Source organism: Centrocercus urophasianus, unplaced genomic scaffold, assembly GCF_019232065.1.
Source record: "Centrocercus urophasianus isolate 14NV4802_14NV808 unplaced genomic scaffold, USGS_Curo_1.0 seq_20, whole genome shotgun sequence".
Lineage (NCBI taxonomy): Eukaryota > Metazoa > Chordata > Aves > Galliformes > Phasianidae > Centrocercus > Centrocercus urophasianus.
In genome coordinates, this window is record NW_024884756.1 from 11,134,162 (window position 1) to 11,147,565 (window position 13,404).

At 37.1% G+C, this 13,404-nt stretch overlaps 1 protein-coding gene across 7 annotated transcripts in view; it reads right to left on the reverse strand.

The window, feature by feature from the left end:
- The window catches only part of ALS2 (alsin Rho guanine nucleotide exchange factor ALS2), a 37,756-nt gene that overhangs the window by 16,642 nt on the left and 7,710 nt on the right, over positions 1 to 13,404 (reverse strand). For 6 of the 7 annotated variants that reach the window (XM_042822224.1, XM_042822226.1, XM_042822225.1 and 3 more), the window contains 12 exons: positions 11,161 to 11,521; positions 10,317 to 10,485; positions 9,791 to 9,887; positions 9,353 to 9,430; positions 8,201 to 8,374; positions 7,047 to 7,218; positions 6,482 to 6,662; positions 4,620 to 4,685; positions 1,905 to 2,067; positions 988 to 1,119; positions 616 to 744; positions 184 to 254 (listed from right to left, as the gene is read on the reverse strand). In XM_042822224.1, coding sequence (XP_042678158.1) covers positions 184 to 254; positions 616 to 744; positions 988 to 1,119; positions 1,905 to 2,067; positions 4,620 to 4,685; positions 6,482 to 6,662; positions 7,047 to 7,218; positions 8,201 to 8,374; positions 9,353 to 9,430; positions 9,791 to 9,887; positions 10,317 to 10,485; positions 11,161 to 11,521 — 1,793 coding nt within the window. The remainder of the gene's footprint in view (positions 1 to 183; positions 255 to 615; positions 745 to 987; positions 1,120 to 1,904; positions 2,068 to 4,619; positions 4,686 to 6,481; positions 6,663 to 7,046; positions 7,219 to 8,200; positions 8,375 to 9,352; positions 9,431 to 9,790; positions 9,888 to 10,316; positions 10,486 to 11,160; positions 11,522 to 13,404) is intronic. The other variant, XM_042822228.1, reaches the window with a different exon arrangement.

Consider the following 13,404-nt stretch of genomic DNA (forward strand, 5'->3'; position numbering starts at 1 on the left):
TTTTTTTTTTTTTTTTTTTTTTTTTAAAACAGAAATAAAAGAAAATCATCTGAAAGAAAAGGGGCTAAAAATGATTACACCTCATTCTGCTCCTAGTTTACAGTAACTTTACAAAGCCCTAATCCTCCCACCCAAGACATCTGATTATTTCAGCCTCACAACACAATAAATACTCATACTCACACATTACCAGCTTCTTCTGAAAGAGCTTCTACCCACAGTGTGGACAAGGCAAAAATATGGTGTGTTGAAAACTGAAGGAAAGGAAAAGAGAAACTTCACTGAGTACTAACTGATTCATTACCCCTGCCCATGATTTTTCTGAACATAATTTCTTCCTCTACAGACTAAGGAAAATGGTATTACGGGCTCCTTGTGCACACTTTCCTCTCTCAAAAAAAGAGAGCAGAAACCATGCCAACCACAAGGCAACACCAAACATACACTGAAAGAAAACACTAGTAGATCATTTCAAATTCCTTAGTAAACATGAAAAAGTACCACTCTGTGTTAAGAAATATTGTAGTGAATAGTGCAAAAACTTACTTTCGCTGTATGAAAAATGAGTCACATTGTTTGAAAGAAAGCTTTGCTCCTGGATGCAAGCAGGCTTACCTGAGCGTGCACTAGAGCATCATTAAAGAGGATAAACCAGTTCACAGAGAATCTTCCAGCATGCTGTAGGGACAACCCCCTGTTGCTGCTTTCACAGATTAAACGACGGTCTGGCTTCCGCAAAGAATCCTACAGGTAGAGATTAGTAATAGTCACAGAAGTTTACTTCTCACTGATTACGACTTAAGATCAGTGCTATTTATTTTTCATAGCGTACTTTCATAGGCCAAAATTTTCTAAAATTACATTACGTCAGCAACACAAGCAAAAAAAAAAATGCAATCTGCAACTGAAAGTAGCATAGATAACAGACAATATAAAGTTCACAGCCAGACATACCAGCTACTAACAGGCTGACAATTGTCATCATACCGTCATTTTCCCAGGAAATGTCTTCCAGAAGCTAAGTGTGTACTCCGCTTCTTTCCTTTTTCTGCCAAGATGGACAGCAAGGCTCTCATAACAAGAGCTAGAATCTTGTAGCTTCTGGTATTCTGGAGATGCCTAGGGCACAAAGCAAGACAGACCTGACAGAGTTTCTGAGGGCCTGTACCAATAACAATAACCAAGCTGCAAGACAGTATCCCATTTTATTAAATTAGCACCAAGTGTATGACAGCTGGTCTAGTTAATAAAATCAACAATGGAAGCTAGGTAATTTTCCTGGTCACATGTTCTCTTGGTGTGACAGGAGTTTAGACCAGAGAAGTTCCATCAACACTAAAGGCAGAATGATTAACATACATAATTACATAGCTCACTTTCTTGCAGCTTAACGAGATTAGCAGAAAAAATGATCACAACTTCAGGAGTAATGCCTCTCATAAGCACACTGGGACGGACATGCAATTTTTACTGCTGATTAGTCACCTGCTCTTTCAATAGCATGCAGTTGTAGACATTTGCTATGTATAAAGACGTATATCTAATATTACACATTATTTTCAGTAGTGCTAAAAGCCAAGGATCGCTACTCTAAAAATGCCAGATGGAAGTGAAAAACAATACGCAGACATCAAAATAATGCAAGAAAAATTTTCAATTAGGCACTCAAGCACTAGAAAGTTCTGGCAGAGTAACAACATTTTACTTGCGTGATCTACACAAGTGTGGGTTATGAATTTGCAAGTAAATGTACACGATCTTTCTCTGTAGCAAAGCTGAATCCAAGGTAGCTTCACTGAGGGCTAAGCTACTTCTAATTACCTGGCATCTGCTTCTCACTGCTATTTCCAAGCAATAAGTTTCGTGTGATATTTTTTGAGATATAGATAATAAAGACAGCTTACCACTTCAAAACACGTGGCAAGCTTTAGCAAGGTTCTGGCATAATCATGAAGTCGTCCGAACGGCATGAAAAACAGAGCATTTAGAACATCCACTAGCTGCAGGTTTTCCTCATTGTACTCAGACAATTTCTGTAACAGCTCCTGACTTTTACTCAAGAAGTCTCTAAATGATAGGACCATTGGGGAACAGGAAGGAAACAAGAATGACAGTAAGACATCAGTGATACTTTGCATCAGTGAGCACTGTACTAGCACAGAATGCACCTTTTTGGATTTCCATAAAACAAAAATAACAAAGGCAAACACGTGCTACTTATTAATCCATTCCCAATTTAACTTAAGCAAGTACTGTAATAAAATCATGTAGCTCTCTACCAACTGCAACACAGGAGTTCAGTTCTGCTTGCACAAGCTCAGTCATTATGCTGGCTGAAGAAAGCTGACTTAAGTTGCCCCACTTGAAGAGTAATTAATTGCCTTTTTCCCCTTTGACATGTGGCGAGTAAAAGAGAAAATAGGTGGAATGTTTTAGCTTTGTCATGGTTATTGTTAAAGTAGTGAGTTTCTAGCAGTGTTGACTCATATAAGGAGGCCTAAATGAATCTTAACTTTGCTCCAGTACACTTTCCTAAATATAACCAAATAATCTCTTCCCCACCCCTGTTACTAAAGAAAGCTGAACAGTTTTTCCCCTAACTAGAAAAATTACATCCTACCTCAAAGAAAGGCAGGAAATCTGTTCAATCCTCAGTCTGACTTCCAAGAGGGAGAACTAATCTAGTTCAGAGAAGAAGAGGGAAATGATTCTGAAGACAACGCATTAGCACACAAGACCAGGATTTCTTCATAAAAGTGAAAACAAATCTGCTTTTCCCTCTCCTTCATAGTACCTGTGCCATCACATGTGCACACATGACATATCTGCATTAATACACATCTAGCTGGGAAGCATTTAAACCATGAAGTTCAAGAACCAGGTGAGGCTGAGAAAGTAAGCCCCAGGGACAAAGAACCAGATCAGAGAATTGCACATCAGGCTCCCTAGAGCTCTACATGATTAATTTGATGCACGAAATGGTATCTTATGTATCTTCTCTAGGTCTGCTAATGATATTAAGAACTCTCTTGCTCAATAAGCATTAAGAAGAGTCTTCTTTAGAGACAAGATTGTATTTTTAACTATAAATTTAAAAATTATTTAACTTAGTTGTAAATTTAAACTAAGTCAACCACTTAAATGGGTGGCTTGCATTTCTGAAGTGCTTCAAGATCCTCACAGGGAGTTCTCGCCATAGGAAAGTGTCAAATAATAATGGCAAGTACCTGTATACTCTTATACACATCTATATACTATAGATGTATATAACTAAACTTCCCAATGAAGTCAGCTAGCTTAAAAGAAAGTTAAGACTAACTGTTAAGGCTAACTGTTCGTCTTCTGGAATATCCTGGAACATCCAGAAAAGACACACTGATGCCATTAACCATTCACAGAGACAGAATTCACTGCAAAAACAAAATCGTTATCAGCAAAGATATTCTTGGCTTCCCTTTACAGGCAAGGGCCAAAACTTCCATGATATCTGCTCTCTGAAGTCTCAGAACCCTTAAAAATTGCTGTTCACCTTATGAGACCCTGGCTGCAGTAGGAGGAGCTTTGATACCAAACAGTGCCAACCAGTGTGAAGAATCTGGTACACAATTTCAGCATCCAGAACTTGTCACTGCTAATAATAAGCAAGCTTATACTTGAACTCGGATTTCTTGCAAGTCACCCTAAGAATCCTGCACACTGTGGAAAGATTCTCAATGTCTCTCTGCAGTGGGATTTTGTATTCAGTCATTGGCACTACTCCACAGGGGTAGAAAATTCCCTGTGTTAGATACCCCAATATTTCAAAGAACTTCCAGTACCATTGCTTATGCTACATTCAAAGTGTATCACAATCAGCTGTAACAAAATCATGTCCAGATGAGAGACTTTAGGAAGGAATGAAAACTGGCAATTTTTCTGACAACATTTGGAAAAAAAACTCCATTACGATTTCCTCACAACAGAAGAGCGAGAGCTGTACAGCATCACTACTTCAATTCATAGGCAAAAATACTGTTTAACTGAGAAAAGGCTGTATTCTAAGATCTAAAAGCACAGTTTCTTTCTTCAAGCTTAAAAGCATCTGTACAAGAAGTAAAGCAAGTCTGATGCGGAAAGTGTGCTGTTTCTCCATCCTTTTAGAGAGCTTCCACAAACTTAAAAGAATATAAACATAAAAGAATTCAAACTAAACTGAATTCACAATATCTACTCTCACTAACTCTTAAAGAAACATTCACCGTTCTGTATAATCTAGGGAGCAATAACTGAAAGCATAAAATACAGACAAACATCACTCCTAAGCTTTCGGAAATTACTTGAAATCCACTTATGCTTCTTTTAAACAATTTGCCTTCACTTATGATCTTTTTCCTCCTCTCTCCACACCTAGATATAATGGCAATTGAGCTAATTAAGCAGCATTTTAACATGAATTATTATCATACTTTAAAGGGAGAAACCTTTTTCTTCATCTAATGGAAGATGAATTATTGTACTCAAGTATGCTGAGGCAATGTCACTACATGCTCATTACTATACACACACATGCACACAAATACTTCTTTAGAACACTCTACAAGCTGACCAAGAACTCCACATCATGGTAAAAGTTTGCTTACATTGCAGGCTTTGCGAGAAGCATAAATCCTCCCATTACAAGGAAATTTGTTATTGAAGTACAGTACCTAAAATGGTCAAAGAAAAGAAACCTTTAGTTTCAAACTAGGAACAACCCTGGAAATGGCATCTATTGTAGTTTCCATCAGCATACCAGTGAGATCCTCATTACCTGTTACACAAGTGATCAAAAGCCTAAGGACTTGAGAAAATACCAAACACTGAAATACTCAGTGTTACCATTAACACTGAGTACTCACTTTCCACATGAAGGACAGAATATGCATTACTGTTACACACTGTTGCTGCCAGAGGAACTATTTTACAACAGAAACTTGAAGTATTTGTTTCCCCAAGTTTGAACATGTACAGAATAGGTCATCTGTTTCAACAGTTTAATAACACTAGCTCCTAATAGTATTAAAGATAGAAATCTCTCTTTTTCCTGTACTCATCATTTTACCCTTCATTTCTTCCCTAGTAAAAAAAAAAAATTAAGAATTGACCATTTGGATACAATGTGGGTAACCTGCTCTGGATGGTCCTGCTTGAACAGAGGGCTGGACCAGAGAGCCTCCAGAGGTTCTTCCCTTCCCTTGTAACAGAGATACCATTCACAACAAAAGCAGGTCTCAGTTTAATCCAATTAACTGATAGTCTTTCATGTGGCTTGATGGATCCTTGGAAGATGGTAAAGACACTACACTGAGAAGAATGCATAGGTTTGACACCATACACAGATTAATATTTGAAGAACTAAGAAAATAAAGGGGAAGAGCAGAAGCCATGCAAATAATCAAGAACAGACTTTATGCACAGCAGTTAGTGACAGGATAAAAAGAAGAAATTCTAGTAATAATGAGAACCATTTCCAGGCACCCAAGTTAAAATAAAAACTGCAGTCAGTATGGATGAAACGGAGAAAATCGTTGATCACTCATCTGATAAACAGAGATGAAAAGTTTGTTTCAGGGTGACATGGCTTAATTCTGTCACTGACCCAGCAGGAAAGACAACTTGTATTTAATAAAATGTGCAAGTGCACATTCAGAATGCTACTGCAAAACAAGTGAAGCTTTTGAGTTTTCAATCACAAAGTTCTGTTCCTTTAGGGATTTTCAGATATCTAGTAAGACAGATACATTCAGATAAGATACTTTTAGACCCTTTCCTCTTAAGCCAGTATTTTTCACAAAGCCTGTAGATACTAATTTGAGATTTCTGAAATGAATTTGGATGAAGTTATCCAACAACTGCAAAGCTTACTGAGAGGAAAGACAGCAAACAATTGCATAGACATCCTCTCCCAGAATAATTAAGATAATAATAATAATAAAGATAATTCAGACCACAGTTTGAGTGCTAACACAACTGTGTCTTCTAGGCATAAGGTCTGCTATGAGCAGATACCAGACAGAAGAACTGTTCTTCCGGGAAACAACTTTTAGTTAATGACTTTTCAAAAGACCACAGTAACCACAGTAAATTCCAAAGGTATTTTTACTTAGTGGTCAAGTAACGGCAACTCTATTGCCTTATATTAGGATATCTTTAACTAACAAATATGTCATGCTTTACTGTTATACATGCAGCAGTCAATTCAGTGTTTGTACAGAATTTTACATTCCTAATGCTTTCCCAACACCAAAATTGTCCAGCGTGCACACTAGCAAAGTTTGAAATACAAAGCTTACTACAAAATGAACTAGCCTGTGAAAAACTGCATACATTTTAAATTGCAAGAATGTAATTTGAATTCTAGTTTCTTACATAACTTCCTTTATGATCTATTTTCTCCTGATACAGGGCTTGCTGTGGTCAGTGGATTGAGCCTGCAGACACTCAAGATGAGACAGACACTTACTCAGTGTAACTATCCAAAAAGAGACTGGAATGCTTCAGAATGGCCAAACTCCTGGCTTCTTTAACTCCATGAAGGAAGCTACTTAAGGAAGCCCCATGTTGACCAATGAGATAGCATAGCTTGCTGAACCTGCTTGCCATTTCTTGCAACAACTGGATTGTATTTGCACTGCCCAAATTATCTGTAATAAATCAGAGAGAAGTTTAGCTTACGTTATAAAAGTAGATCACCAATTAATAAGAGGATTACCCCAGTACACCGTATGGACATTATATAAGCTCATTTCACTTCCCAGCAACATCATCCACATTCAGGAATTCAATGACTTTACATTACATAATGGTTCAAACAATTATTTCAGATGAAACAGTTAAGAAAGCACAAATACCAGTAACATTGCACAGGTATCAAACTGCAGCTGTGTTTCAGTAGTTGAATGAAACAAGGGATACAAAAACAATCTTGGCTTGACTTAAAAATACGTAATGACCTAAGTCTCACATAATGAGCTTTACTATAGAACACAGACTAAATAATATTAAAGAAAATATTAAAAAAATTTTACCTAAACCTAGAAGAGGTCTAAGAACCTGAGATTTGATCTCACTCAGTCTGAAATAAAACCTTCTCTCAGTAGAAGCCAACTCATGCAAACTGGCAATATACCCCATTATGTTTTTGTCTACCAAGAGCAAACAGTTGTCTCCACCAGCTATCACATTGCTTATATATCCTATCTGAAAGACAAAACAACAACAAAAAGGAAAAACAGCTTACATTTGAAAATAAAAGTAAATAAAAATTAGGATGATACAGAATAAAGGCTATCATTGTTAGTGCCAAGCGTTACCGCAGATAGTTAAAACTTAAAGTCAAGCAGTCTATTCAATGGCTTAATACAAAATTAATAGTGTAGGGGAAACATTTATAGTCAATGTTGTTCGTTATACTACTGCTAAAAAAAGCTTTTAAAGACAACAATCATTGCCTGTTTAAGACACAGTTACCTTCAGCTTAGCCACTTCTAGAACACGCCTATGTAAACAATGTTGATATCAATATAATACCACATCAGCTCTTTTTTCCTGATAATTAGGAGCTGAGGATAACAAGAGCTTAATGTAATTGTGCTCTGAACTACAGTGCATTCTCAATCTGAAAGACGTCAATTTATTGCTAAGAGGAATATTACAGCATTAACAAACTGGACTAACACTGATATCTGCACTAACACTACTTGCAACTTACAGTTTTTGGAAAAAAATTCCCTCAAGTCAGTATGTGTGCCACTAATCTAAATGCACTGAGGTTCCTCACCAGTTCCAGTTCATATGCAATACTATATCATAACTCAGTGTTTGAACTCCACTTCCCTGTTTTTTTTTTTTGTTAAAAAGAGGATTCCTTGGAAACACACATGTACATATACTGGGTTTGTTCATATGTATAAATCCATCCCACCTCAAAACCTCTCTCCTATTGTTTTTCTACTAGATCTAGGGACGTAGGATTGCGGCTCAGATTAACTGAAACAAAAGAGCAGCCTTCTTCCCAGAGCATCTCCTTTTTGCTATCTTAAACTCAAATTAGCCCAAATGATACAAAGACACAGAATCAGAGTACACATTCCCTCACCTCAAGCCAACCTCTTGGTAGTTAACAGTAAGATTCAATTTCAATCAGTATGACTTGTACTAACTTAGGGGAAATATCACTCACCTTACTACAGGATAGTAACAAAACCGGACTCTTACTACAATTACTTTCACTCAAACTATCTGTTGTTGTCTCTTGACCACAATAATATAATCCAGGTTGGAAGTCTTCCTCATCTGCTAAGAAGAGAGAATAATCTGATCCTGCTGCTGTACTCCAAACACCATTACCACACACCTGAAATTCATGATAAGAGGAAGAATTAGAAGTCATCTCCAACTGGAAGGAGAGTACGCACAGCTTCTAGACAAGAATGCAAGTAATACACCTGATAACAAGCTAATGTATTACAGGAATGGTAATTTTTTTAACATCAGCATTTTATAACAAGTGTATTTTCTGTCCTTCACTGAAAATCATCTCTTCTCACTCTTCTTTCTAGTAGATATTTCTTTTAACCTTTAAAAATAAAATTGGTTTATAATTTAAGTGGCATCAGGCAGGTTTAATGAAAATTATGGCACCAGTTTTCCCTGTTCATTTAGCTGTGAAACCCACAAATATGGGGGAAAGCTAACATGCTGTACCTTAATTTGCATATGGCCTAAGCAGAAAAATTCTGCAGCTAGTTTTCTGGTGCTTGCCTGCCGTAGGGGAAAACAGGCAAGGATCTGGTCTGACTCAAAAAATCATTATTAACCTATTCACTCAAAATAATGAAAAACTCAAACTGAAAACCCTATTAAAAGGAGTAAGATTTAACTAACAGCTCTATAAATACACAAGAAAAAAATATGGTCATGATCTAGCAAAACTGGAAAAAGCTAGGAGCATTTGTTTAGCTATTCTATACAAATAGGAAAGCTTCAGTACTTCCACATCTGTATCAGAAGAACCAACTGTTAGGCAGGTTTGCTAAGGAGACAAAACAGTCTTGTCTCTCAGTATTAGAACTTCGAAGCAGTCAAAAACAGTGCAAGTATATATATATGAGTATATAAGTGTATATATATATATAAAATATGATTTCTTTAACACCTTTTTCACAAGCTCATTTAAAAATAACAGTCACTGTATAAACCAAAGAAAGCAAAGACTCTGCTACTATATAGCATGCAGATCCATAAATAAGGTCAGTTTTCAGAAATTGCTTTGTATTCACTTTTGTAGGAATAGGCCTAACCTCAAAGAAGAAAAATGCAGAAAACAAAATACCTTTGCAAGTCGAGGGACTGTTGTTGGGGAGCTCGTATGACCAAGCTGACCAAAGATGTTACTACCCCATGAATACACCTGTAAGAAACAGCTCAATATCAGTATTTAACAACCAATATACACAGATGAAATCTGAATTGTAGTAGCACAATGCATTGAGTGTGCAAATACAAGCCAAAGGCATACAGAGAAATGTACTAAGAAGCTCTTCACTAATTTTTTACGTCTTTCTGAATGTGAGAAGACAAGTTGAGAATAGAAACAGAAATGCAACAGGTCACTACAGTCTTCAAACATAATACTGATGGCCCATAGAGAACTTTAATACAATCAGAATTTCATGAGGCACACTGCTTCCAAGTCCCCTCCCACAAACAGAAACTAGAGCTTACAAGAAACAGAAACCTAGAAAACATTCAACGTGACAGTAACATGTACCTGGGATTTGGCAGTGAGTGCTAAGGAATGATGACCACCAGCAGAGATGTGAATCACTTCTTTACCATCTAAACTTTTCACACATAGTGGCTGAAGCCTGTCAATTTCCAGAACCCATAAAGAAGAGTTTAAAATAAAAAACGTCTTTCTTCCCTTTACCCCACTCCCACAGAACATCAGAAAAACCAAACATAGCAAACATATATTAAGTCTTTTGACAATAATCCATAATCCAGTAATAAGCTTAATCAAAAAGGCCACAAGGTGCAAAAGTAGACACAAGTGCCACCCTAGCGTGGGCAACATGGTCAAAATATCACCAGAACTCCTAGCAATTGCAAGGGAGAAATTCTGACTAACTGAAGATCAGTAACAACACAGCATGTGACATGTTTCGTGGAAGAATTTAGGTCAGAACACCTCAAAGAACACAAACAATGCGAGGCAGGTGATCAAAATTAAATTGGATACTTATGATTTTCAAGTGATTGACTGAATAAAGAAACGTTTATCAAAGAAATCTTACCTTGGTAGAACATCACCATGTCCTAGCTGTCCATCCTTCCCCCTTCCCCAGCTCCATACCTCTGTTCTTAGAGATGGTAAAAGAGCATCTGCCTCACCACTGTAGGTTGGAGTGAGAGCTACAGTCCTCATTTTTGCCCGTCCTACCTTCCGTAAGAGCCTAGGAGAAACTGAAAACATGCCAAGAGAAAAAAAATAGGTCATCATTTTAAATTCATCACTTACACAGGCATGTTACTCAGCATTATGCAAAATCAAGGCTTTTGCAAGAAGTTTTAATTAAGATTAAGAGCAAAGGCTGATGTGCAAGAAGATAAGTTACTGACAAGAAGCAGCCACGGATAGGCTAAAGGCAGATGGATCCCAAGTAATTTTTACCAGCTAGCAAAGTTAACAGCATATGAGAACAATGCAGTTATACTGCAGATGTGCCAAAACAAACTATATGTACAATAAGTATACTTTTAAGGAAAATATACACTTGCAGCAAACAGAAATATTCCAATTTCTGAAATTTCTGTACAGACACCAGACTGATACAGAATCAAGCTACATAACCACATATACAGAGTAATTTATATCATGGAAGCCTATGGTGGAGAAACATCACCAGCTTTGAATCTTGGTGGCGAGAGCTGGAATACCCAAAAAACCATTGGTCAAAACCATCTCAGCACAGGAGGGATCAGAGGCCACAGATATTTCATCTACTATACAATGTGTATAGACAATCACGTTGCAAGAAGATGGCTAGACTAACACAGTAGGCCCATTTGAAGAGTAACTTTATGGTCAATAAATGTGTCATATTTTCAGTCCATTTTTTTTTTTTTTTTTTTTTTTACCTTGTGATAACAGGCCAGGCAGGGAAAGTCTTCTACTTCCTCCTTCTGATTCCTCCTCTCTAATATCTACTAAACTGGAACTCTTCTTCCCCTGCATTGATTCCAGTTTGACCTGCTCTTCTCGACTGTCTTTCAGAGCTTCAGGCCCTGTGGAACCACTGCCAGGCTGAGGGCTTGGTTCATTTGAAGGTGTGCCATAGAAGTTCATTACTTTCTTCAGAGACAACGCTCCAGCCTCATATGTAGCAGCTACTCTCACACCGACTGCTGATGCACAAGAGGCCACCAGGCTGTTTAAGGCAGATGCACTTGTACCTGGAGGACCAGGGATACAAGCACCAATTTGTTCTCCTTGAGAAGGCTAAAATAAAATAAAAACAACAGAAGTCAAAGTGCTACAAAGACAGCAAGTAACAGTGGGCTGATTCACTAATCAAACTAAGAGCTATACTGAACAAGACATTATAAGAAATGGTTTTTTTAGTAGTCTGACATAAACTGCTACTGATCCTTGGAATCACAGGTTACAATTGAGCACCACTTCTATGGATATGACCAAAAATACCTCCAAGTGTCTTCTGGACTTGCCACATTGTAGCTCATTCATAAGGGGCTGAAGGCTATTTCTATGGGTGTGATTTTGTTTTTTGTTGTTGTTTTTTTTTTTTTTAATACAAAAAAAATGGATCTTTACAAACATATATTTCAGGCTCATTACCAACTCTGCCAGCAAACAGAGTGCATCACTGAGCAGTGCACTAGAAGAAATGTAAGGTCTCCTTTTCATACATTAAACGGTAAACAATGATTCACTGACTTCTTTTCCAAGGATTGCCTTAAGACCACTCTATTCTATCTATTCTCCCACGCTGCTACTGCAGCCATAAAGCACTTAGATAAGTCATCAAGTTACACTAGTGATAAACTGACTAAAGGCAGTTATTAGTATCAGTGCATCATTGCCTGCAACAGCAATAACTTCACCTATCAAATAAGAGCTGATACACAAGATAGTAAAGTGAAAACAGGACAGCAAGTCCTATTTTGTCACCCAATATTTGGTGGAAAACATTATAACTTATTTTTACCCCATCAGAAAGGAAAGAATCTTTGATAATTTTTGTGAAAAAGTAGCCTAAAGGGCTGGGATTGTCTCACTCATACGCACATTATAACTTGGGAGACCAGGTTTGTCGTCATTTATGTTTTTCCAAAACTAAGATGAAACATTACATGAGCATCCATGAGTAACTTGAAGAGCAGAGATAAAGATGCTCAGTTATGTTAAGATTCAGTGGATCAATCCCATATTTGTCTAATTCCTGGAACTGTGTGAGAAAAACTATTTTAGAACCATTCCTGAAGCAAGAAATCAAGACAGAGCATGAAATTACTTATTTCAGTTATTTCCTAATGGCAGGAGTGCTTGCAAGATTATGAGGAGCTCACAAGCGTGAGACTGCATTTGTACCAGCAAGGACAGTTGTGTCTAGGTAATGTTTATTAAATAGATCTCTCTCAATAGGAAAACAGAACATGTTGAAATACCAAATTACAGGACAGCCTTTTGTTCTTAATACTACTTGCGCTTGTTTTAGCAAGCAGTGACAACAACACATCCCAGATAATTGTAAAATGAATTTCAGAATTGTATATACTCACTTCTGAAACAATGGAAGAAGTTTTCCTATTTCTGCTTTAACTTTCACAAATGGGACCAGAGTAGCAGTTTACCTTACAGAAGTTACCTTTATCACACATCACCTAGTACTCAGGTAGGTACTGCCAAGACTGTACCGTCAAGTTTTGCATTAGATTTTAGCCTAGAAGCTTTTAGGTTATATATACTTTATCCCCCTTTGATATACAACATCTTTTTTCCAAACAATAGAAATGGTGATATTTTGTCAGGGAGCTGGGAAACAGTCACATCAAACAACAACCTGTTCCTTTTTAAGAAGTTTTATTTAACTGCTCTGCTATAGCATCAAAATAGTACTGTTGAACTATTTTCTGCATTGCTCAAAACAGAGCAGTATTTATGAATTCCTATCCCTGTTTATCCATTTGTGCCACTGTGTACTGATTAATACTGGAAGCCTTTTATTCAATGTTTTAACATCAAGAAATTAAACAGATTTGTGAAGAATCTATTCCATGCAAAATAAAGGAAGCTTTACCTTGAAGGTAAATTTGACAATTTCCACACAAGTGTGAAACCCATACAACACAGAAGGACTAGAG